Consider the following 25481-nt stretch of genomic DNA (forward strand, 5'->3'; position numbering starts at 1 on the left):
CTTTTTACTATTAATATTGTAGGGTTTGAACCAGTTCTATATGTATATATGATGGCTTCCAGTTTAGGGTTTTTATGGGATTCTTAAGTATGTCGATGAGTAGGTCTGATTCATGTGTCTTTACTGGGCTCTCTTCTTTCTATTTGGTGTCTTGTCCAACCCCGGTGTGTTGATTTTTCTTATATTGTATCATATTATAGCATATCACATTATATTATATAATTAATATCCCTTAGAACAATGCTTGTTTTCCAATGAGAGACAGAAAGGGAGTGGATCCAGATGAGAGAGGATGTGGGGAGGAGCTGGGAACAGTAGAGTGGGGAGAACCATAATAAGGATACATTCTTTTGAATTTATGTATGCATTTTATATATAAATGCATGTATACATACATATATATGCAACAATACTAATAGAAAACAAGTCATCAATTTGAGAGTCAGGGGACATGGGAGGTGTTTGAGGGAAGGTACATCCATGGGGGGTTTGAGGGAAGGTACATGGGGGTTTTGAGGGAAGGTACATGGAGGGGTTGAGGTTAAAAAGAAATGAAAAATGGAGGAGAGAAAGTGAGATAATTTTATTAGAATTAAAAATATATAAAAATTAAAATATCAAGAATACCTAAAAGGGGGGAAAATAATGTATCTCCTTTTCTTGCTCACATTTCCTCAAAATGGCAAGTTTTATTGTGTGATGTAATAGTATGTTCTAAGAAAATTAAGTAGATATTAGGAATCCAAGTGAGTTTGTTCTCTAAGTAAAGCACATATAGTCTAAATCCCTTGAAGAAAACATAGGCAATAGACACATGTGGCCTGAAGATTTCAGCTCGTATTTGGTGAAGGCTGGATGTAGAAGTGGTTTAGGGCTGTAAGGAGAACTTGTAATACTCTTTATTTTCTTTAAAAAACATCTACTTCAATAAAATAAAAATTACTCTAATTTCTATGTTTAAATCCAAAGATTAGGCTTAAAATATATTCAAAACAGCATAGAGTAACCCTTTGATATGAATAATGTGGAAAGAGTTATAGTATGGCACTTGTCATCTGGCATCAAATTGGTTGTCCTTCAGTTTTTCTTAGGTGATTCAAGAGGAGGGCATATATATGTATTAGTTTCCTTTTCAAATCTTTTTTATTAATTATTATTTATTTTATATACTATATTTAGAACATATTCACCCTTACATCCACAACTCCTTTCAGATTACATACCATCTTTATACCCATAAAATTCTGTGATTTCTCTCTCCTTTAAATTCATGGAGTCCAATTTATGTTGTTCAAATAATCTTCAATGTGGGTCCTGAACTAGAGTTGGTTGACCTGTAAAGTATCACACCTTAAAGAAAAGTGTTTCCTCCTCCTAGAGCAGCTGCCAAATTCCAATAGCTCCACATCTGGGAATGTGCCTTCATGCCTTCACTACCACCACACTCTATGTTGAGATTTTGTTTGGCTTAAGTTTGTGAATGTTGTGTGCATGTTGTAACAGTCACTCTGAATTTATATGGGCAACTGCCCTGTTCTATCTTGAAAATGGTTTATTTGTAGTCATCCACTGTCTCTGGTATTATACTTTTTCCAACTTATACCCAGCCCCTTCCCCAGTGACCCCTATGTTTTGAAGGGAAAAAACTATGATACAGAATTTACAGTTAAGGCTGAGTATACCAAAGTCTCTTGTCTTCTTCATATTGTCCAGTTATAAGTCTCCATGTTGATTGCCTTCACTGCAATAAAAAACAAACCAAAGCAAACCCCTTCTTTCTTAGATGAGATCTAAGAGATGTACAAATTATAGGTATAGCAATAGCTCAATAGATGTAATTTTAATATTATATTAATTTAGCGAAAAAATAGTAGGTTCTGCTTTGGGTAGTATAACCTGCCTAATCACCACAATAATGGTGTCCAAACATAGATTTCATTTTAAAATATTTTATTTTACGTTCTTATTTGTGTGTGTGTGTGTGTGTGTGTGTGTGTGTGTGTGTGTGTGTGTGTGTGTGTGTGTGTAATTACATGTGTGTGTAAGTGAATATGCAGAATCCACAATAGAATGTTTGGTATCTGGTTCCAAAAGTATCTACCTTATTTACTTCAATATAAGATCTCTTACTTCACCTAGAGATACTTCACTGGATCTACAAAGTCCGGTGGACCTACTGTGATGGCATCATAGGAGGGGTTGGACTCAGGCTGAACATTTTGTGTTGTTTCTTGGAATTTGAACTCATAGCCCCATGATTTTACTATCAGCACATTTGCCTTTGAACTTTCTCTGAAGTCTTTGACCCTTCAGTAAGTTAAAAAAAAAAGACTTAGTAAAAAACTCTGCAGGGGCTGGAGAGAAGGCTCAGTGGTTAAGAGCACTGGCTGCTTTTCCAGAGGTCTGAATTCAATTCCCAGTAACTACATGGTGGCTCATACCATTCCTAATGAGATCTGGTGCCCTCTTCTGGCCTGCAGGCATACCTACAGGCAGAAAACTGCATAATAAATAAATGAATGAATGATGAATGAATAAATAAATAAATAAATAGAACTCTGTAGTGTGAATTCTAATTGGTATTAATAACAAAAATCTGGAGTCACATATTAGGTTGAAAGCTGAAAAATCAGAGAATCAAAACAGCCAGGCAGTAGAAACACATCTTACCTCTAGGAATCCTGAAAATGAAAGGGGCCAAGCTCCTGTCTCCACCTATCCTTCCTGATGGGGCAATGTTTTTCTGTATGTTGTGAAAATATATTACTCTGATTGGTTGATAAATAAAGTTGTTTGGCCTATGGCAAGGCAGCTTAGAGGCAGATGGGAAATCCAAACAGATCAAGAGGAAGGAGAAAGGCAGAGCAGAGGAGACACTGTCAGCCGCCGCCTGAAAAGAAAGAAGTAAAAGTATCAGTAAGTCACAAGCCACGTGGCAAAGTATAGATTTATAAAAATGGGTTGATTTAAGACACAAGACCTAGTTAGCAAGAAGCCTGCCTTGGTCATAGTTTTAAAAAAATATAATCCTGTGTGTGTTTATTTAGGTCCAAGCAGCTGCAGGAACTGCAGGTGAAAGAAATTTGTCCTGACCATGGGCCAGGGAGGACACAGGAAAACTTCTGACTACAACTTCCCCTCTCTGCCCAGCCATATCATTTACTGTTTCCCCCTCCCAAGTGCTGGGATAAAAGGTGTGTGCCACCACTGCCTGGCCTCTTTTGGCTAGCTCCACACTCTGATCTCCAGGCAAGCTCTATCTGTGGGAACACAAACAAAATATCACCACAGAACTTCTCGGATTAAAAGACAGGTGAATCATGTCTAACTTCTATCCTATATTCATGCAATTAATGGGTCCACGGACGCTTCACATTTTGTTTCACTCAAAGCCTTGAAGTATTTCTTCACTCCACACCTTAGATTTTAATATAAGATCTTTAAACTTTGGAGAAACTTTTCATCTTATTTTAGTAACATATTTTAAGAGTATGCTGAAAGATCAGAGAGACAAAGGAACAAGCCATACCCACTTCTCACCTCACTGAGAGACTCCTAGGCTAAAGGGGACTGACTCCTGTCTTCTCCTGCCTTATATTTCTTTTCTCTGCTCAGCCACATCACTTCCTGTCTCAACCTCCCTAGTGCTGTGATTAAAGGCATGTGTGCGTCCTAATTACTGGGAGCAAAGGCATGAGATCCCAAGTACTCAAATAAAAGATGTGTGCTCTATGACTAGCTAGTGGCTGGCTTTACCCTCTGTTCTTCACCCAAGCTTTATTTGTTAGAGCATACACAAACTGTCACTACAATTTTCAGCTTATATATGTCCATGCAATGTCGTGCATTTCTTCAAGCATGATTGTGTTTATTTGTCTTAGCCTTTGAAGCATACTTAGCACAAAGGCATGACATTCAATTATCATAAATTATAGTTACAATATTCATTTATAAAGATGTTTGTGTGTTGCAGAAAACAATGGCTGATAATTCAAAATTGAGAAAATAGAAATTGCAAGGAATTTATTATTTACTCGTAAATAGATGTGCTTAGGTGGTTGGTTAAATGCACAAATTTTCTAATGATTTCATACATGTGTATAATGTGTTCTGATTGTATTCACCCTCAATGACCCTGTCTTATCTGCTTCAAAACTAGCTACCTAGTATTCCCCTCATTAGTGTGTGTGGGGGGAGCAGTTTGTATGTTCCATGCAGCCATAAATGTTATGTGTCCCTGATTGAAAATCGTTTCCATAATTCAGACATGATTCCCTAATGCACAACAGGTGACAGTCTACCACTGATTCTTTTCAGAATGTAAATACAACTCTTCTCTTACAATAAAATAACATCACTTTGCTTTGTTTTTCATCTTACAAAGTATTTCCAGGAAACAGATTTATTGGATGAATGATATCATATTAATTTTAAATTTAAATGTTTAATACACTGGTTTCCTTTTCAACTATTCTACCAATTTCCTTTATCCTTACAAATGGGTAAATGTATTAATTGAGGAAATAACGTATATTTTGAAAGTTGTAGAAGGGAGGCAAAATGAGAGATAGATTTAAGAAAATTGGACCTTTACAGGTTACATTACATCCACTGTGTTGTAATTTTAGACATTTCTCACCATCAATATTGACCATACCTAGTGCCTCAAATAAACTGCTCATTCATCGAGAGTCCATCCTAATGGATCAAGAATACAGACTATGAATACCACACTAACAATTGAATGGCATTACCAGTCCCTTTAAGGGCTATGACATCACACAAACAGTCAATGGTTGGGTTGAAATGTCTAAAAGGGCATCAGAACCGCAATGAAGCAATTATGACCTTGCCTGATTTATAATACACATGACTAGATTAAACATAGGAAATAGACAGTTCATTCATCCTTTTGTTCTGTTTAATGGGTGTTTTTGGAGCTAGAGTTGACGTGTGGTCAATGACAACCCAGAGTCCAGAGATACTATTTTCCTCTCACTTACGCGTGAGAATTCATTCCAACACGTTTTCTCCCCGTTTTCCTGCTATGGGCCTAAGAATCCCACTTTAAAGGCTGCTTGTGCAATATCATTCTGTGATACTGACAAGTTTCTCTCAATTTTTAAGAGATCACAAGTAGGATTGAGTTTCTATGTTTATTCCCCCTACTTTCACCAGATTCCGCTTTTATCTTTGCTCATATCACTGCCACATTCATCATTCTGAATTCTTTTCCCTCCTCAAGACTTCATTCCAGTGGGGAAAAATGTCTTAAAATGAGATAACAGAAAATATTTTACCATGTCTCCTTTAAGAATGGTCTAGAGGTTAAAATAAAACGTATAGATCTTTATTCAGTGTAAACAACACAAAATATAACACAAAATGTGTTACATTATTAAATACTATTTTTTTCATCCTTCCATTCAGTAAAATATAGAATGGCTTTTAGTAATAGTGTGATTACAAATAAATATTTAATGGTGGACCAGATACTCAAATTTTCTGAAGATAATTTCTTTCTGCATGATATAATATTGGATAAAATATGGTTTTTATACAGTGTTTTAATGATATTCATAGTTTCTTAATATTATTGTAATTATGATTCTGTATAGTATTACATAAATTAAAATTCCCTCTCATTTTCAATAATATCTATTATGAAAAATATACTATGTTCTGGAACTTAATTATTAAATACAAATATACCTATATACATACAGGAATACATTCAACATTGGAATACCAGATTTGCATGTTTTCCCCACATAAAATATTCATGGCTCTATTCTAATATGTTCACTGAATTGTAAAATATAAGCAGAATTGCAAATGCAGAATAGAGATTCTCCTCTTACCTGGTGCTTTACTGATGTAACTAATTGTTATCAGTTTTTGTTTTTGCCTAGATTCTGCCCGGAGTGCTTCTCAGTCTAGCACTGGTGACAGATGCCATCATATTCAATCAAAAGTGGGCCATTATTTGAAAAGTTTTTACACTTCTCCTGAAATATATGGAGACTGCAGAAAACTTTAAATATAATAGAGAGTAAACAACCAAACATTTCACAATTCAGATACAACTATTGCATTCATTCTACACACACACACACACACACACACACACACACACACACACACACAAAACACACACACACACACACACACAAACACACACACACACACACACACACACACACTAATGATAAACAGAAAGATTATCAGGTCTGCATTTCTATATTTGGAATTCTGAAGAGATAATATTTAGCTATCTGATACTAAACAATTGACAATATCTTATATTATATAATGTAAAATAAAACCACTCAACGTTTAATGAATATGTAGCTGACATTTTTCTGTGTCCACCCGGCTCCTGCAGCTGCTTAGACCCAAGTAAACACACAGAGACTTATACTACTTATAAACTGTATGGCTGTGGCAGGCTTCTTACTATCTAGTTCTTTATATCTTAAATTATCCCATTTCTATTAATCTATACATTGTCATGTGGCTTGTGGCTTGTGGCTTAGCGGTACTTCACTCTTGTTTCTTATGGTGGTTGCTGGCAGTATCACCTGACCCAGCCTTCCTGTTCCCAGAATTCTCCTATCTGCTTGTCCCGCCTATACTATACTTCCTGCCTGGCTACTGGCCAATCAGCATTTTATTTATCAACCAAATCAGAGCAACACTTTCACAGCATACAGAGCAATTGATATCTACAGCATGAATATCGCTCTGTTATTTATTTATTTTCATTTTAAAAAAAATGTTTCACATTTTCAATATACTTTATATGTGTGTGCATATAATGTGCCATAGCAGACATATGGATGCTAGAGGACAACTTGGAGGAGTTGGTTGTCTCTTCACTATCTGGTTTCTGGAGATACAACTCTGGTGTTAATGCTTGGGAGCATACACAAGGTCTGCTGAGCTGCCTCTCTGGCTTATTTTATTTTTTGAGGGGCTTCTTTTTGTCATATATATATATATATATATATATATATATATATATATATATATATATATATATATGTTTGGTTTTGCTATGTGACTCAAGCAGCCCTAAATTCCTTCCTGATTCTCGTTCCTCTGCTTCCTGATTTCTGGGATTACAGACGTGAATCACCAAGGCTAGCCATGCTTGTGTTAGACTGTATTAGAGAAAGGAAGAGACAATCTTTTAAACATCCCTCTTTAAGGCAGTACTACTTTTTTGTTATTATTTACTGAAACAAACTGTGTGGGTCAACTTTCTTCTTCTATAGTCATCATTTTACTGAAATGCCTCATGTAAAGAAGGCCATAGTGTACTGGTTTTTAACTTTGAATTTTCCTTTTCATACTTCATACTTTTGATCCAATTTATATGTGAATATTAGTGGGCACACTTGAGTGCTTCCTTCTAGAAAACTTAGCAAACTATGATACAGTTTACACAAAAAAAATTAAAAATATGCTGTATGGTAAAATTATTCATAAAAATGTTCATCCAAATTTTGAATTTCATAATCATTGGAAAGCAGTTATTTCCTGTTTATTTTAACTACTAACTGGTATTAAAATATTTACTCATTTCAGCTTGTATCAATGTAATATTACTGTAATTATTTTATTTTTTAATAAGTATATTTTAAATACAAATGAAAGATAAAATAATTAAATATGACTATTTTGGAAACCATTTCAATAATCAACTTTTGCCACTATTTTGTCTCTTCTGTTATTCTAGCATCAAATAAATTTAGAAGTTCCTACTTCTTTTGGCCAACACCAACATACTTCAGTATGCATAACAGTAATAGGCTGTATAATTCTATACAATCGACAAGCATTTCAAATACCTGAAAAAAAATCAGTAATGTGTAGCTAGAGTTTTCCTGCCTGGCCCACAATCAGGACAAATCTCTCTCACCTGCCAGTCCCACAGCCGCTCAGACCCAACCAAGTAAACACAGAGACTTATATTGCTCACAAACTGTATGACCGTGGCAGACTTCTTGCTAACTATTCTTACAGCTTAAATTAATCCATTTCCATTAATCTATACCTTGCCACATGGCTTGTGGCTTACCGGCATCTTCACATGCTGTTTGTCATCGTGGCGGCTGGCAGTGTCTCTCTGACTCAGCCTTCCACTTCCCAGCTTTATTCTCCTCCTTGTCCCGCCTATACTTCCTGCCTAGCCACTGGCCAATCAGTGATGTCTTTGATTTATCTTTTAAAACATGGCAAGCACATATCATTTGCAGAACCCCATTAAATTAGTTCTGTCTTATTTTCCATTAACTTTGCATCTTTACAATGACTTCAAAACTGAAGAAAATATTATTCCTGTCTGTTCTGAATGCTTTTCAAATGTATAACACACTGTGGGAATATTTCTGAGAGATCAGAGGCATTTGGAATTCTGGGTGTGTCTGTAGCTGGTGGGTAGTGTAGAACTGCATACTCAGTGGAAGCATATTCAGAAAAGCTGCAGTTCTTTGTTCTTAATGAGAAATTATCCACAGACTGGGGGTAGTAATCTCTAGAAAGACATAATGTTTGGAGTTATTTGATCATTTCTTATTGTTTCTGGTTATTGGTTATAACATCTTAGAATAATTTCCTATAACTTTCTACATTTTTTAGTAAAAATATTTTAAAATTGTTCTTTGTATCTCAGTGAAACACATCGGATGCACTTGTTTTTTGTTTAAAAAAAAGGTTGGTTATTTTTCTAGATTTGACAAATTGAAATCTTTAAATTAATTTTGTATATAATTGGAAGATGAATATATATGCATATACACTATATATAAATACACACACACACACATATATATGAACTCAAAATAATGAACTTGTAATCCAACACTCTCAAAAATGTCATATTTTTTTCTTTAATAATCTCTTTCGACTCTTCTGGCCATATTCCTTCACAGCCATTGATCTCATTCTATTTAAACTTTCAAAATTACATATAAATGTAAAAGTGCAGTATAAATTAATTCCATCAAGTTTTGTATGCTCAGTATAACTATTTTGAGATAATATTTGCATCATAAATCCATTTATCTCAAAATGGAGTGATGACTCTGTGGGTAAAAATGCTTGTTGTCTAAGCATGAGCACTTGATTTAAAATTCCAACGATCCATGTAAAAATATGGGGATGTCATAGGCAGTAGAGCCAGCAGGAACCCTGAGGATTGCTGCCCACCTGCATTGACCCAGGTTCAATGAGATACCTACCTAAATGGAATAAATGGAGAATGAATAGGTAGGCAAATGATAGAACTACTCTGACCTTTATACAAGCACACAGAAGTGCACATACACACTACATACATACATCATACAGTCTGTCACAAACATACCACAAAATGATTTTAAAGGGAAAACTGGACACCAACCCAACCACAAAAACCTCAACAATTCATCCTGCCTACAAGATGCCATAGGGCAATGATGATACCGAAGTGATCAAACAATGTTTGGTTTAACTTGAGACCCTGCTAGTAAAGGGAGCTCATGCAGCATACACCATGGACAGCCAGGAAACAGTCTGGATAGCCTGGAGATATAGTGGAGAACTAAGCGCAACACGATTGGCAAAAAAGGAAAGAAAAAAGAAATGGTATTCTGCTATGCTCATAGATTCCTGCCTTGTTCACTTGTCCAGTCATAATTAGAGACGAGTCCTCCTGAAACATATGGAAGCAGCTACATAGACCCACAGCTAGATATTATGCAGATGGAGGTCTCCATTGAGCCCCTTCTCATAGAGATAGGGAAACCCCAAGGAAGCAAGAAAGAAAAGAATATAGGAGTCAGAGAAAATGGAGGCTAAGCAGGCTCATACGTACTCATAGAGATTGCAGAGGTAATCACAGGGCCTGCATGGGTCTGTAACTAGTCCCCTGTGAATATGTTGTGGTTGTTTAGCTTGGTTTTTTGTGGAATGCCTAACAATAGGAGCAAGTGTATCTTTTGACAGTTTCGCATGCTTTTGAGACTCTTCATCCTCTTGGATTTCACTGTCCAAGTGTGGTATTAAGGCTTTTACCTTGTTATATTGCATCTCCTTTTGTCTTTTGTTGTGTTTGGTTGTTGTCTCTTGGAGGCATGCTCCTTTCTGAAGAGGAAGCTGAGGGGGAGTGAATTTGATGAGAGGGGACGTTGGTAGGGAAAGCTAGAAGTTCAAACAAACGACAAGTTTGTCTGAAACTGTCATTGAAATGTATGTAGATAATAGATTTAATTTTACACAGGTAAATGATTGCACCAGTTCAGGCATGGTGGAACATGCCTTTCTTTCCAGCATGTGGGAATCAGAGGCTGGTAGATCTTTCAGAATTTAAAGCCATCCTGGACTACATATTGAGTTCCAAGACAGTCAAGACTATGTAGAGTGACCCTGTCTCAAAAACAAACATAATCACAAATGAATAAAATTAAAGGATATTTCAAACTTTATTAAATTGAAAAACTATTTTCTTAAATAGTCAAGACATTCTCATCACCAGCACCATTGTAGCAAATGTATGCATACTCATTTCCTGATTTAGACTCATAAGATTTACTCTTTTAATTATTACCATTCTAATTGCAGTAGTACTTTATGGTACTTTAATTTGAAATGCTACTGAAAGACAAGATGCTATTTTGTAACATATCTGTCATAGGTACTTTCATGAAAATTTGTTTCAATGCTTCTCCATACTGCATTTTACAATGACACTTACTACTGAATGTTCAACATTCTGGAATATTCTGCAAACAGTTCTTTTTCGTAGACATAATCCACAATCATTTGCTCTCAGTCTGTGGCTTGTCTTTCTGTTTTCTTATTGGTATTTCATATAGGCTCTATAGTGGTGGCCAAAATTATTGAGGTCATAATTCCTCGATTCCATGAATATTGCCATTGTGGTACAAGAGAAGATTTTGTTAAGAATGTTGAAGTAGGAAAATGAAATGCAATAAGATATTTTACTGAAAGAAGAAGACAGAGGGAAATTTCACATAATGTGACAAGGCAATGTGCATGTAGATTGATCAAAGAGAGATCTGATGATGCTGTTCTGGGGCCTTGAAGATACTCATGAGAGACAGAAAGCAATCAGCTGAAAATAGCTTTGGAATTAGAAGCTTTAAGGAGGGGTTCCTTTCCAGAACCTTGAGGATTGGCACAGTCCTGTCAAGTCTTCATTTTTGGTCCAGTGAAGCCCATTTTGAAATTCTGACCCACAGAAGTGACAGATAATAAACTGTGTCACTTTATCCTATTAAGTTTGAAACAGATTGTTGGACTTCCATTCTGAAAAACAGTATCATTAGAAAACAAAAATTTCAATTTGGACAAATTTTAATCTATCGGTTTTAACAGATATGCTTTTCATGTTTCCAAACATCATGCAGCTGGGTGGTGGAGGAGGCAGACTCTGAGTTTGAGGCCAGCCTGGTCTACAGAATGAGGTCTGGGACAGACAGAGAAACCATATCTAGGAGGAAAAAAGAATCATTCAATCAAATAATGATTTTTTTAAATTTGTCATTACTGGTCATTTTATGTGACAAAATATGCACCAGGGTGTTGTGGAATAATTCTTTTGTACCCTGTAAATATATATTAGTCCCCTTGGCTAATAAAGAGCTGACTACACCAGAGTTCTTTTGTTTAGTTTTGGTTTGGTCTCAAGTTAACTTAAAGCTTTTCCCTCCAACTTCACTTTTCCTCTGCTGACTTGTTGCCTCTTGAATCCCTGTATTAAATCAGTTTCCATTTTTGCATCCCTGTTATAAATATTTTTTCCTTTTGAATCTCTGTTATTAACCACTTGCCCTTTGGTTATCTATTATAAGTCAGTTGCTAGTTGCATTTTCCTATAATCCTAGCATGCTAGAGACTGAGACAGGATGAAGTCAAGTTCAGGGTGAACCTGGTTTATAGATTTAAACTCTGTTATGTAAAAATGAATAAAAAGAGGGAAAAAGCAAAAGCAAAAGCAAATAAAACAAGAAGCCCTTAGTTGCTCATTTACATATATATGGAACTGTATGTTGCTTCATTTGTTTTTCTATTTTTTTCCCATTAAGTTCTTTTCTAGTTATGAGACAACTAGGATACTACGAAGGCAATGGCAGTGTTAGAAGTCTGTAAATAAAATGATAATTTTAGCACATTTCCTTTGTTTTTATAGTAGTATCTGTGCTATTCTAGGTAAAATAAATTTACATTAGTTAGTTTTATACCAATATCTAATTGGAATTTCATGAGGATGTGCAAAATCAATATTTCCCTGTAAACAACATTTATCTGTTTTACCATTTGCCTTATATGAATCAGTCTTTGACTGAACTAGTCATTTGCCCATTCTTAGGCATCTCACACTGCTTGAATTGTTTTTTTTTAATTAAGAATTTTTTTATTCATTTTAAATACCAATCACAGATCTCTCTCTTCCCTCTTCCAACCCCTCCAGCTTCCCTCCAAAAACCACCCCCATTCCTTTCTGCAAGAAGGTAAGGCCTCCAATGGGGAGGTACATTCAGTAGAAGCAGCTCAAAGCCCCTCCCCCTGCCTCAGGACTGTGTGAAGTGTCCCAACATAGGCAGTGGGCTCCAAAAGCCAGTGCATGCACCAGAGATGGATCCTGATCCTATTACCAGGAGTGCCCTTAAGCAGATGAAGCTGCACAACTGTCTCGGTTATGCAATTATGCAGAGGGCCTAGTCCAGTCTCTTGGAGGCTCCACAGCTGTTGGTCTAAATTTCATGAGTTCCCACTAGTTCAGCTTGATTGTCTCTGTAGGTTTCCCCATCATGATCTTGATGCCCCTTGCTCATATAATCCCTATTCTCTCTCTTCGACTGGACTCCTAGAGCTCTGCCTGCTGTTTGGCTATGGATCTCTGCATCTGTTTCCATCAGTTACTGGATGAAGGATCTATGATGACAGTTAGGGTATTCACTGATCTGATTACCAGAGTAGGCCATTTCAGGCACCATCTCCACTATTGCTAGTAGTCTAAGCTGGGGTCATCCTTGTGGATACCTGGGAACTTCCCTAGCACCCTGTTTCCCCCTATCCCATGATGTCTCCCTCTATCATGGCATCTCTTTACTGCTCTCCCACTCCATCCCTGTGCAAACTCAACCATCCTGTTCCCTTATGTTCTCATCCCCTATGTCCCTTTGTCCCTTTATCTCCAAATTACTTGACAAGCAAATACTTCATGTTTGTCTCTTCCTTTATGCCAGCATCCTTAAGAATTCTGGCTTCTGATTTGCTTTGTATCTTAGAACAAAACCACTGTTTCACAAATAACAGATTTATACAGAATGCTTGTGAAGAGACCACTGTTTCATTTAACCTAATACCTAATATTTCTCTGTCATTGTGTCTTTGTGAGGGTTTCTATGGCTGTGATGAAAGATCATGACCAAAAAGCATGTTGGGGAGTAAAGAGTTTTTTATGCTTACACTTCAGTCTTGCTGTTCATCGCTGAATGAAGTAAGGGCAGTAACTCAACAGAGGAGGTTCCCAGAGGCATATGCTGGTGTAGAGGCCATGGAGGAGTGCTGCTTACTTGCTTGCTTCCCATGGGTTTAGAATTCAGAAACACCAGCCCAGAAATGGCATTTTACAACATAGATTGGGCCTTCCCCCATTAATCACTAAATGAGAAAATGCCATTTCAAGGAGGCAATTCCTCAACTGAGGCACCTTCCTCTGATGACTCTAGCTTGTGTCAAATTGACATACAAAATTAACTGGTACACACTCATTACTTTATATGGGTTTATATGTTATTCCTCTAAAGATTTCCTTACTGTTTTCATAATGTAGTCACTCAGGTAAATAAAGTTTCCCCCATTTGTTTTTTTATTGTTTTTATTACAGATTTTTTTCTCTGAACTCTTCACAAATAACAATTGGCAGTTACTAATCATATATATTTGTTCTGATTAACCTGTAATTACTTCCTCTTTTCAATGATTATTTTTCCACAATGTTGATTTCATTAAAGCATACTTATATACTAAAATGGTCTTTTGTTTTATTAATAAACTTGGTAGTGTGAGCTTTATCAATGAACTTTAGTAAGATTAGCCTAACCTCTGTCTACACATCAAAAGATAATTGTTTACTGAGACTTTTATTTTAATTTATTTATAGAGGCTATGTATGTTAAAGGTACTTTTCCTTTTTGGCCTGAACCTGTTTTATTAATGTTCTCCATAATGAACTGTTTTTTTACTGTTATAAAATTCATAGCAATTAAATCAAAGCAGATATTCTGTACTTCCTATTGTATGACATCTTGAGGCTTCAATCGCTTACATACCCCAATCCCCACTCTTGTTTGTTACTGTGAGGATTGTGGTGTTGTGTCATTGGATATAATGTTTACTTGTAGATTAATGTATTTTTTGGAGGAATCATTATTTAAGAATTTCCTAGACAATGTAATTTCAAAATTTACTAAATAGGGTCATAAGTAAATAATTCATTGTAAATGTAGAACATACAATTATGTAGAAATCTTAGAAAACAAAAATATTGTTTCTGTGAAACAATCCTTTTCTACACTGTGAAAATATATTACTCTCATTGTTTGATAAAAAGCTGACAGGCCAGTAGCTGGGTGGACAGTAAAGTGGGAAAGCCACTCAGAATGATAGGAAGAAAAAGGGCAGTCAGCACAGACACCAGCCAGTCACCCAGGAAGCAAGACATGCTAGAGGACAGGTAAAGCCATGAGCCACATGGCAATATATAGATTAATAGAAATGGGTTAATATAAAGGTAAGAGTTAGCTAGTAACAAGCCTGAGTTATTAGTCTAGCATTCAGAATTAATATAAGCCTCTATGTGGTGTTTTGGAAGGTGACTGCCAGGCATTTGGAACAGGTGGTCAGGCCAGCAAATATCTGTTTACAGCTTATTACTATAGTATTTGTAAAAATGATAGAATCACACTATCAGCATTTTCTTATATGCTAAAAGCTTCATATTTTATAATCAGGGCTATATGAAGATACTTTTCTGCAAATATATAATGAGCTTTGAGTATATTCCCCACCACCACAATACATTCCCTTACGTCCACTCTCTGTTTCTATTACTTACTTTGCCCTAGGTAGTACGGTATTAGTACATAAAGTTATTTGTCTGTAATATCGTACCCCTACAAATGAAAAAAAAAAATGTTGTTTTCTTTTTTGAGACTGACCTAATTTATCCTGATTAATTTTTAAAAACATTAAGTGGCATTTATTCAAGCCTCTGGTATTTTATGAAATATTCATGGTAAAGAAATATATCAAATCATGGCAGAGGACACAGCTATTGAAATTTAGAATAGGGAAAAAACATAGACTGAAGTAATCTTAGTTCATCACACAAGTACAAAGAAAACTAATGTCAAAATAGCAAAAGAAGATGTTAAAAGAAAGCAGAGAAACATAACACACTGTTCATCCAAACACATTGAAATCATGATTCAAAATGCTTGAATATTTTGTATTTGCCACCTGATGGATATTTGGTTGTCCTAAAGTCTTCACGGGCAGAAGAACTTGACGTGAAGCATGATTGCATGATTTGATTCCTAAAACCCATCATTGTAGAAGAGAATTAAACTCCAAAAATTTTCAATGACTTCCCATGTGTGCTGTGGTATGTACACACACACACACACACACACACACACACACACACACACACACACACTCACTCACTACATTGAATGCTATAAATAATAAAATAAAAATTAAATTTACAGAAAGTATCAAAATATAGACTTAACAGAAAAAAGTTTTACTTAAATATGACACTTGTACTTTCATATTAACTGTGGTGGTGATTTTCCAAGTTACACAAAATGTAATTCTTGTGTTCAAATCATATTCATCACTTACTTATACTTATTCTTTCTATCAGAGCTATTGTATCTATCTATCATCTGTCTGTCTGTCTATGTATTAACCATTAAGCTAGGAACCACATTGAAGCTCAGTAGTAACACTTCAATTATTTATGAAGCACAAGATTTCTTGGTTAGATCTCTAACACACACACACACACACACACACACACACACACACACACACACAATTTTCAACAAAATACAGCACAAATTTTGAAACTAAAATCTAAGGATGAAATTCATCCTTCTTTTCCCCAAGCTGAACTTTTTTTTTGCTGACCTTCATTAAGTAAATGCATAACAATAATACAGCTTCTTGAAAGGACTACAGACGAATCACAGAATCCCTGTATTCTTTCTTAATTAAGTGTTTTGTAACAACCCTTCTTAACAAGAGCCAAAGATATAAATATTCTCTCTGAAAGTGTTCAAAAATAAATTTAGAGTATTCACAGAAAGACCATGCCAAAAAGCTTCTAACCTGAGAGGCTGTGACTTTTCTAATCATTTTCTTGTTAAATTCTTAAAAGAATTCACTGCAGTACTTTTCTTCAAGAAAGCCTAATGAGTAAATCCAATTTAGATGCATGAAAGCACTCTGCAGATGTTGTGCAGATGTGGGGAAGCTGAGAGTGACTGTCTTGTCAGAGTTGGAGAGACTAGCCTTAGGCTTATGGGGTTCTGAGTAGTGGAAATAGGCTGCCATGTTTTAGTAGTTAATGGACAATAGCATTCATATCCAATTTCCAATTTACATATTTCCTCTGATCCATCAGCTTATATTTGTTGTCTAATAATGTCATTTATTTTTTTTTTTTTTTTTTTTTTTTTAAGCGTTCTTATTTTTTTTTTTTTATTTTTTTTTTTTTAACATTTTTTTTTTAATTTATTTTAATTTATTTTGCAATACAATTCAGTTCTACATATCGGTCACGGATTCCCTTGTTCTCCCCCCCTCCCGTCCCCCTCACCTTCCCCCCAACGCCCCCCCCCATTCCCATCTCCTCCAGGGCAAAGCCTTCCCCACAGACTGAGGTCAACCTGGTAGACTCAGTCCAGGTAGGTCTAGTCCCCTCCTCCCAGGCCGAGCCAAACAATCCTGCATAGGCCCCAGGTTTCAAACAGCCAACTCATGCAATGAGCACAAGATCTGGTCCCACTGCCTGGATGCCTCCCAAACAGATCAAGCCAATCAACTGTCTCACCCATTCGGGGGGCCTGATCCAGTGTGGACCCCTCAGCCAGTAGAGCAAAGGATACAGTCAACAAGGCAAAGCGACAGCCTACAGAATGGGAAAAGATCTTCACCAACCCCACATCTGACAGAGGACTGATATCCAGAATATATAAGGAACTCAAGAAATTAGACATCAAAATGCCCAACAGTCCAATTAAGAAATGGGCTATAGAACTAAACAGAGAATTCTCAACAGAGGAAACTCAAATGGCCGAAAGACATTTAAGGAATTGCTCATCATCCCTAATCATCAGGGAAATGCAAATCAAAACAACTCTGAGATACCACCTTACGCCTGTCAGAATGGCTAAGATCAAAAACACTGAAGACACCTTATGCTGGAGAGGATGTGGAGCTAGGGGAACTCTCCTCCACTGCTGGTGGGAATGCAAGCTTGTACAACCACTTTGGAAATCAATATGGCGCTTTCTTAGAAAATTGGGAATCAATCTCCCCCAAGATCCAGCTATACCACTCTTGGGCATATACCCAAGGAATGCTCAACCACACCATAAGAGCACTTGTTCAGCTATGTTCATATCAGCATTGTTTGTAATAGCCAGAACATGGAAACAACCCAGATGCCCTTCAACTGAAGAATGGATAAACAAAATGTGGTACATATACACAATGGAATACTACTCAGCAGAAAAAAACAATGGCATCATGAGGTTTGCAGACAAATGGATGGATCTAGAAAAAATCATCCTGAGTGAGGTAACCCAGACTCAGAAAGACAAACATGGTATGTACTCACTCATAGCAGGATACTAGACATGAAACAAGGATGAATTGTCTGCTACTCACATCACCAGGGAGGCTACCCGGAAAACAGGACCCCAAGAAAGACACAGGGATCGCCCAATGACAGAGAAATGGAATGAGATCTACATGAACAGCCTGGACATGAGTGGGGGTATTGAAAGGCGAGGGTCGAGGGAAAGAGAGCTTGGGGGAGCGGGAGATCCCAGCTGGATCAACAACAGAGAGGGAGAACAAGGAATAGGAGACCATGGTCAATGTCATTTATTTGATGTGATAAGAATGCTTTTCCCCCTCATTATTCCATTTTCAATCACAGTGCCATCTTTACAGTCACTAATTATTTAATTTTCAAAGAGTAAACAACTTTGCATTAACAGTTTAGTCAAAGTGCTTTGTAACACCAGTCTCACTAACTTCTAAATCTCTCAGGTTAGAAATTTATTTTGAATTACTTTTATTTGTCATAATATCATAATGAGAAATTGTATGGTAAATCTTATTTCTAGGATGTGAAAGGAAGAGTTTTTTTTTTTTTTTTTTTGGTTTTTTCGAGACAGGGTTTCTCTGTGTAGCATTGGAGCCTGTCCTGGAACTCACTCTGTAGCCCAGGCTTGTCTCAAACTCACAGAGATCCACCTGGCTCTGCCTCCCAAGTGCTGGGATTAAAGGCATGCGCCACCACCGCCCGGCAAGATTTTTTTTTTTTTTTTTTTTTTTTTATCTCCTGGCTTGATTGTTGCATTAATCACTTAGCTGGAGTTTTCTTGAGATAGAAATAAAGAAGGAAGTAAGCTAGTTAAATTGTAACACAATTGGATCTATCTCAATGTCAGCTGTCGATCAAAGAGATTGTTAAAGGAATACTGCAACCCTCCAGCAGATTTATGAGTGCAATTTAAAACAAATGGTGCTTGAGCTGAAATTCAGAGCATCACAAATAAGATCATTGCTGAGCTACAAAATACAATTAACTAGCTTAATTGCAAGATAAATTGAATGTCTTTTTATTCCCTTATTCCCAGCTGCAAATGTTGTAACCTGTCTATAGTAATTATGTGAGAAAATATTTTTTAATGTCAATTTTCATTCTGTTTTCTGTGTTTTAGGAATATACAGGATACTTAAGATTATAAAGGAGTATTGAGAAACAAATGCATTTTGTTTGCATCATTCCTTTTCTTCTGCAGAATAATGCTTAGAATCCAAACACACACAACAATGAATTGCTGTTTCCTGAAACACTGGATGTTGGTGATTCCTCTCCTTTGGTATTACCTTAAAGTTGCAGAGAACTTGCCAGCTGGGAGGGCTCAGAAAGAAACCCCATTTCCTGGAAGAGCTAAGCGTGGCTGGGTGTGGAACCAATTCGTTGTACCAGAGGAAATGGATACTAGACAACATGTTGGACGGGTACTTATTTTCTGGAATAATTACAGTAGATGGCTACATAAATATGTGATGTGAATGGGTTAGGAAAGTCTGATGATTTACACATATTTAAGGGAGCCATTAGGAATTACCAAACATGAGCACAATAATAAATTTGAATTTGAAACACAACTCAAAACTTGAAGAGGGAAGTCCAGTTTTCAAACTTCTCTTTCTGTCTTTTCATGAATGTGTTATATCCATTTATTAGCATTAAGAAATGTAATTAGGTTATTTGTGGAAATGGATCAAAGCAACCACAGAGTCAAATGCCATTTATCAGCAGTACTCAGCTTGATATGCTGCTATGCTAAGTATCTATTGACTTACCTTCACTCATTTTTAACTAAGCATATTAATTCCATCTCTTTTACCAGCTCGGGAATTTCAGCAGCCTACACACATCATTTAATTAGTATAGTTCAAATGAAAAAAAAAATGATTGTTTTCACTTTGAGAACATTATTTAAAAAAAAAATTCCTTAATGAGACAGAACCTCTCCAATCTCTGTATTTGTTTTTTTACTCTTATTTTATTTAATTTAAACAAACGTAATTACAATAGCATGCCCTTCTCTGTAACTCTCTTGCTCTCAATAGATGTATCAAAATAAGTTACCTGCAGTTAGGTGGCAGTAAAATTTAATTAGGTACAAAGGGTGACTACTTCAGAATTCACTTACTGTTTTTAGACTATTTGGGAGAGTGACATGTTAGCCTGGTCCTCAGAATCCATGAACACTTTATCTATCCTAGCTGCAAAGCATATATATAAATGTATTCAACTACAAATATTATAAACCTTCCTATATGTGCCTGTGTGTGCAAGACACAAATTAAATTTTTCTGGTCTTTTTTTTTCTAAGATATCTACAGGTGAATCATATACGTGGCTATGACACATAAATGACTGGTTCTGCATGTTATATACTTAGTCTATTTTTAGTGATATGCATAAATATTTGTCTGCATGAATGTATTTGTAACACATGCATGTATGGTGGCTATGAATTCCAGAAGTCATTGAATCCCCTGGAACTGGAGTTATAGACAGTTGTGAGCCACCATGTGGGTGCTGGTATTTGAACCCGATCCTCTGAAAGAGCAGCCAGGACTCTCAAACACTGAGACATCTCTCCAGCCTGAAAATCCTAAACTAATTAGTATCAACTAATTAGAATTATTTTTAAGTCCAATAAGTCTAATTATTCTAATTATAAATAATATTATATTATAATCAGATTAATTATAAATAATGTAATTTTAGACTAATTATAATTAGTCTAATTATAAATAAGTCTAAACTAATTAGACTTACTTGTTTAAAATAATAAAATCTTGCTACTTAATTATATTGGAAATCAGGAACCTCTCCATTACTGACATGGTTATACATATGATAATATTTTACCTCAGTTGACATGATGAAGAATTATAAAGTGGGTGGGGGTAGTTCATGTATTTAATCCCAGCACTAGGGAAACAGAGGCAGGTGGATCTCTGATTTCAAAGCCAACCTATTCTACAGAGTCAGTTTCAATACATGCAGGACTACACAGAAAAACTCTTTCAAAAAACCAATGATAATAATAATAAAAAGAATGATGTAGAATTATTCACTTGAAACTGATTAAAATACATGAAAATTATGAATACCAAGTTGAATTTGCATATATTCAGAAATAGAGTTGTCTATCTTTACTTGCAGCTAAGATCTGAATTAGACAATGGAAACAACTCTTTCCAGTACAATCTACTGGGCACAGGAGCTGGAAGCTTCAGCATTGATGAACGAACAGGTGACATATTTGCCATCCGGAAGCTCGATAGAGAGGAACAATCCCTCTACATCCTGAGAGCCCAGGTAACAGACACCATCACTGGAAAGGCTGTGGAACCTGAGTCTGAGTTTGTCATCAGAGTTTTGGATATCAATGATAATGAACCCAAATTCCTATATGAACCCTATGAAGCCACTGTTCCGGAGATGTCTCCAGAAGGTATTGCATATTAATTTACATCATAGCTTAATTAACAATGACAATAGATTAAAATTTTTGAGTATACATTTGGTAAAACATTGGTTTAATTTCCATATTAACCTTTCCTGTGACAAAATTTTTAAGTAAAGTATTTGCAGAATCATGTAATATAATATTTTATAAAGTAAAATTAGAAGAAAAATTATAAAGTTTTTTCTAGTGAACTCTAATTAGTACTTTATTAGTGCTTCAAAATTGTTTGTACTTCTGTCATATAATGTGATGGTTGTATTGTTGCATACACTGTATGTATGAAATACAAACTTCTGTATATATAATGCTGTTTTTCCTTGGTTTCATTTATATCTGAAATGAATTTAATTTCAAACTTGAACATTCAAGTAAAATTGAGCTAAAATTTATATTTTTATTATTTGTCACCCTGTATTGCAAAGCAATTTTCCTATAAGCCTTCAAATTATGTTTAAAAAGTTTAGATGTTTATATTCAGTAGATTAATAAATTCTATAAGATATGCATAACGAGTTAAAAGAAATAATTTGTACAATAAAAACTGCTGTAGCCATCAAGAACAAGGAATATTTTTTAAAAAAGTGCATAAACATTTACCTGCATCTTTGCTCATTTCAAGTTCCTTTTCATCATTGTTGCCATTAAAGTCAATAATGTATTGAATGAATAAGAGATGATTTCAATGGGAAAACGTTATCAACTACTTTGGAGATCAAAAATAACTTTGAAGTAAAGGGAATTTATGGATATAAAAATTCTTTTATTAAGTCTGACAAAATGTGGATAGCACAATTACAGTCGAATTTAATTTAAAAATCTGTTTAAAATGATAAATAATTTATTTAGTCATGATCATTTTAAAATATGCTAACATATTTTGAAACTTATTTATAGAAATTTGAAATCATTTTCCATTGAGTGTATAATATATTTCCCATTGCACTTTTCCTGATTTTTTTACTTACCATACCAATTATAAATTAGGGGTGCCATTCTGATTTGATTATGAGATAATATTGTTCTATGAAACAATATAATTACAACATAAATGATACATATTGACATAATGTGTCAAAAACAAATTTTGTTAAAATATTTTTAAACTCCTTTAAATTTTTTTTTTGATATCAAACAGATTTCTTGTCTTCTTTCATTTCTTTTGTTCTTCCTTGTTTGGTCTTTTTCTCCACTTATGTAACTTACGGTATTATCGTGTACTTAGAATATTTTGTTTAAAAGTAAAAATAGAATCATAATGGACTTTTAGTAATTATTTTCTAGAATAATACTTATATTAGTTAAACATACAATTCCCTCAAAAAAACTAATTTTAAATAAGCATGCTTATAATTAGTATATGGTGGATGTTAAATATGGGTGAAGTATGAGGGTCATTATTTGTCTAGAGATGTGGGTCAGTTTTTTGAGAGAGAAAAATTGGTATAAAAAAACCAGTCATGTATAATGGATGAAGATCTCCATAGGAGAGTGACCATAATTGCATGTGTGAGTGAATTCATGACATGCAAAACACACACATCATAGACATGTACAAAAGCACATACACAAAGAAAGTACATGAATGATTTGAGTGTGATTAATTAGATTATAGTGTAATGGCATATTTATGGAGCACCAGAAAAGTAATGTAACTATTGTCAAACTATTCTTGGATAAAAAGAGTTTCCCTGGATCCTGGACACATGCGCAAAATTCATGGAATCTGATGGCTTCCTAAAGAATCAGCTAATGAGTGATTGTTTTCTTTTGATTTTTCTGTGAAATTTGACATAAATAGTAGAACTTGGAAAATGGTCTAATGTTGCTAGAGTTTTCCTGCCTGGCCCACAGTCAGGACAAATCTCTCTCACCTGCCAGTCCCATAGCCACTCAGACCCGACCAAGTAAACACAGAGACTTATATTGGTTACAAACTGTATGGCCGTGGCAGGCTTCTTGCTAACTGTTCTTACAGCTTAAATTAATCCATTTCTATTAATCTATACCTTGCCACATGGCTCGTGGCTTACCGGCATCTTCATATGCTGCTTGTCATCCTGGCGGCTGGCAGTGTCTCTCTCCCTCAGCCTTCCACTTCCCAGCTTTATTCTCCTCCTTGTCCCGCCTACACTTCCTGCCTAGCCAATGGCCAATCAGTGTTTTATTTATTGACTAATCAGCAACACATTTGCCAAACAGAACATCCCACAGCAGTTTAACATTTTATATGTAAAAGAAGAGAAATAAAATGAACAGCAGCTTACAGAATTAGGAAGCCTACAGGCAATGATTATGTTTAGTTAATAGTGTTATTCTGTTACAGTATAATACAGAATAACACTATTAACTAGTAACACACAGTCAATAATAACACAGTTTTATTTATGAAGTTTGTGCTGTCCTAGAGTTTCTATTTCTGTAATAAAAACCATGAGGAAAAGTAACAGTAATATGTAGAGGAAAAGATTATTCAATCTTATAGTTCCATCACTGAAGGAAGTCATAGCAGGAACTCAAAGTAGAGCAGGAACTTAGTGTGAATTGAAACAGAAGCCATGGAACAGCACTTGCTTGCTTCTAGTTTGCTTCTCACGACTTACTTCATTCTTTTATATACATCCTTGACAACCTTCTGAGTGGAGGCGCCACTTGCCTACAGGGCATTCTCATGGAGTCATTTTGTTAATTTAGATTCCCTCTTCCCACAAGTATGTACTTGTGTCAGGTTGACAAAAAAACAACAACACATTTGGTGACTACATGTTTCTTTGTTCATTTGCATCTTAAAGTTAATTTGCAAGCTATGTAGTTAATCTGTGGGATGCAGTAGATACTTTGGGGGCATCAATCAGTGTTCAGACTTAAATGGAGTCCAAATAAAAGCAATGAGGAATGGACAGCAGTTTTTATTAAGCTGGCTACTATTGAAGTTTTCTCATTGTTTTGCTCTTTTACCAATGATTTCCTTTTGAAGCATTAGTGTATATCTGTTACATTTCACCTGTAGTAAATAAATCAACTAGTAAGATAATATGAGATTTAATTTGCTTTCCTAAGTATATCATTACCACATTTTGTGAATTCTTTTCTGCAAATACATTGTTAATTCTCCCTCACACTCATCTTTATATTCATTATCTGTTGATGGCAATTGCTCTTAGGCTGCATGTTGACATTTTACAAGAGCTGTGCTTCAAAATTCACATTTTTAAAATTTAATTTAAACATCAGTCACTGCCAGAGCTTTAGTTTGTCTTTCTTAAATGTGTTTGTTGTATTAGAATCAGTTGCCAACTTTTATTTGTATCTGCACTTTGAACTAAAATTTGACTTAGATTGCTATAAGAAATTCACATTATATACATTATCTACTGGACTATTTAGTTAATAATATATGCCTTACTGATCCAAAATTGCATATACTTCTAAGACAAAATGTGATGCTTTTATTCTTTCATACATTTTGTGTATTAAACACTTACTCTTTCTATACAATGTTGGGTTTTCTAGATTACATCTACATTTGAAATAGTTTCTTTCAAGCTTGGACAAGTTCAATTGAGATAAAAGTGTGTGTGTGTGTGTGTGTGTGTGTGTGTGTGTGTGTGTGTGTGTGTGTGCTTTCATTTGTTCGACTGGACTGCAAAGTTATTTTCTTCCTTCTACACAAAAATATAAGATGTATGAGGCTAAAAGATACAGAGTTATTGAGGAGAAAATGACTGAATAACTAGACAGAAGTATGCATGTGTGTATGAAAATGCTGCACAAAACATGAGATCCATTTGAGAGGTGGCCAATGTATATATAAGGGAGACTCCATGAAAGTGCATGAAGACACACAGTGACCCAAGGGATTATAAATTGCAAGTAATTAGTCAATTATTATCCTGAAATTTTTTGCTGAAGTTGTATGTTCATTTTTATATCTTTGCAATTGACCTGAATAACAACTTATTTTAATTGTCTTCCCTTTTAATGATGGCAGTCAGTTTTCTTACAAAATGTTACGTTAAAGAGAGAGGGGATAATGAAAACAGACTGTGTGTTACTAGAGGGATAGCTCAGCAGTTAATAGAAGTGGCTGCTCTTTCAGGGGAACAATTT

The 25481-nt window shown here is 35.3% G+C and overlaps 1 protein-coding gene across 4 annotated transcripts in view; it reads left to right on the top strand.

The window, feature by feature from the left end:
• Cdh19 (cadherin 19) overlaps positions 1-25481 on the top strand; it is a 108611-nt gene that overhangs the window by 10962 nt on the left and 72168 nt on the right. For 3 of the 4 annotated variants that reach the window (XM_052736451.1, XM_052736450.1, XM_052736447.1), the window contains exons 2-3: positions 19119-19341; positions 21068-21359. In XM_052736451.1, coding sequence (XP_052592411.1) covers positions 19123-19341; positions 21068-21359 — 511 coding nt within the window. In that variant the 5' untranslated portion in view covers positions 19119-19122. Of the gene's footprint in view, positions 1-19037; positions 19342-21067; positions 21360-25481 lie in introns of all 4 variants that reach the window. The other variant, XM_052736448.1, reaches the window with a different exon arrangement.

The sequence above is a fragment of the Peromyscus californicus genome, unplaced genomic scaffold, assembly GCF_007827085.1.
Source record: "Peromyscus californicus insignis strain IS unplaced genomic scaffold, ASM782708v3 Scaffold_14__1_contigs__length_90479793_seg_1, whole genome shotgun sequence".
Lineage (NCBI taxonomy): Eukaryota > Metazoa > Chordata > Mammalia > Rodentia > Cricetidae > Peromyscus > Peromyscus californicus.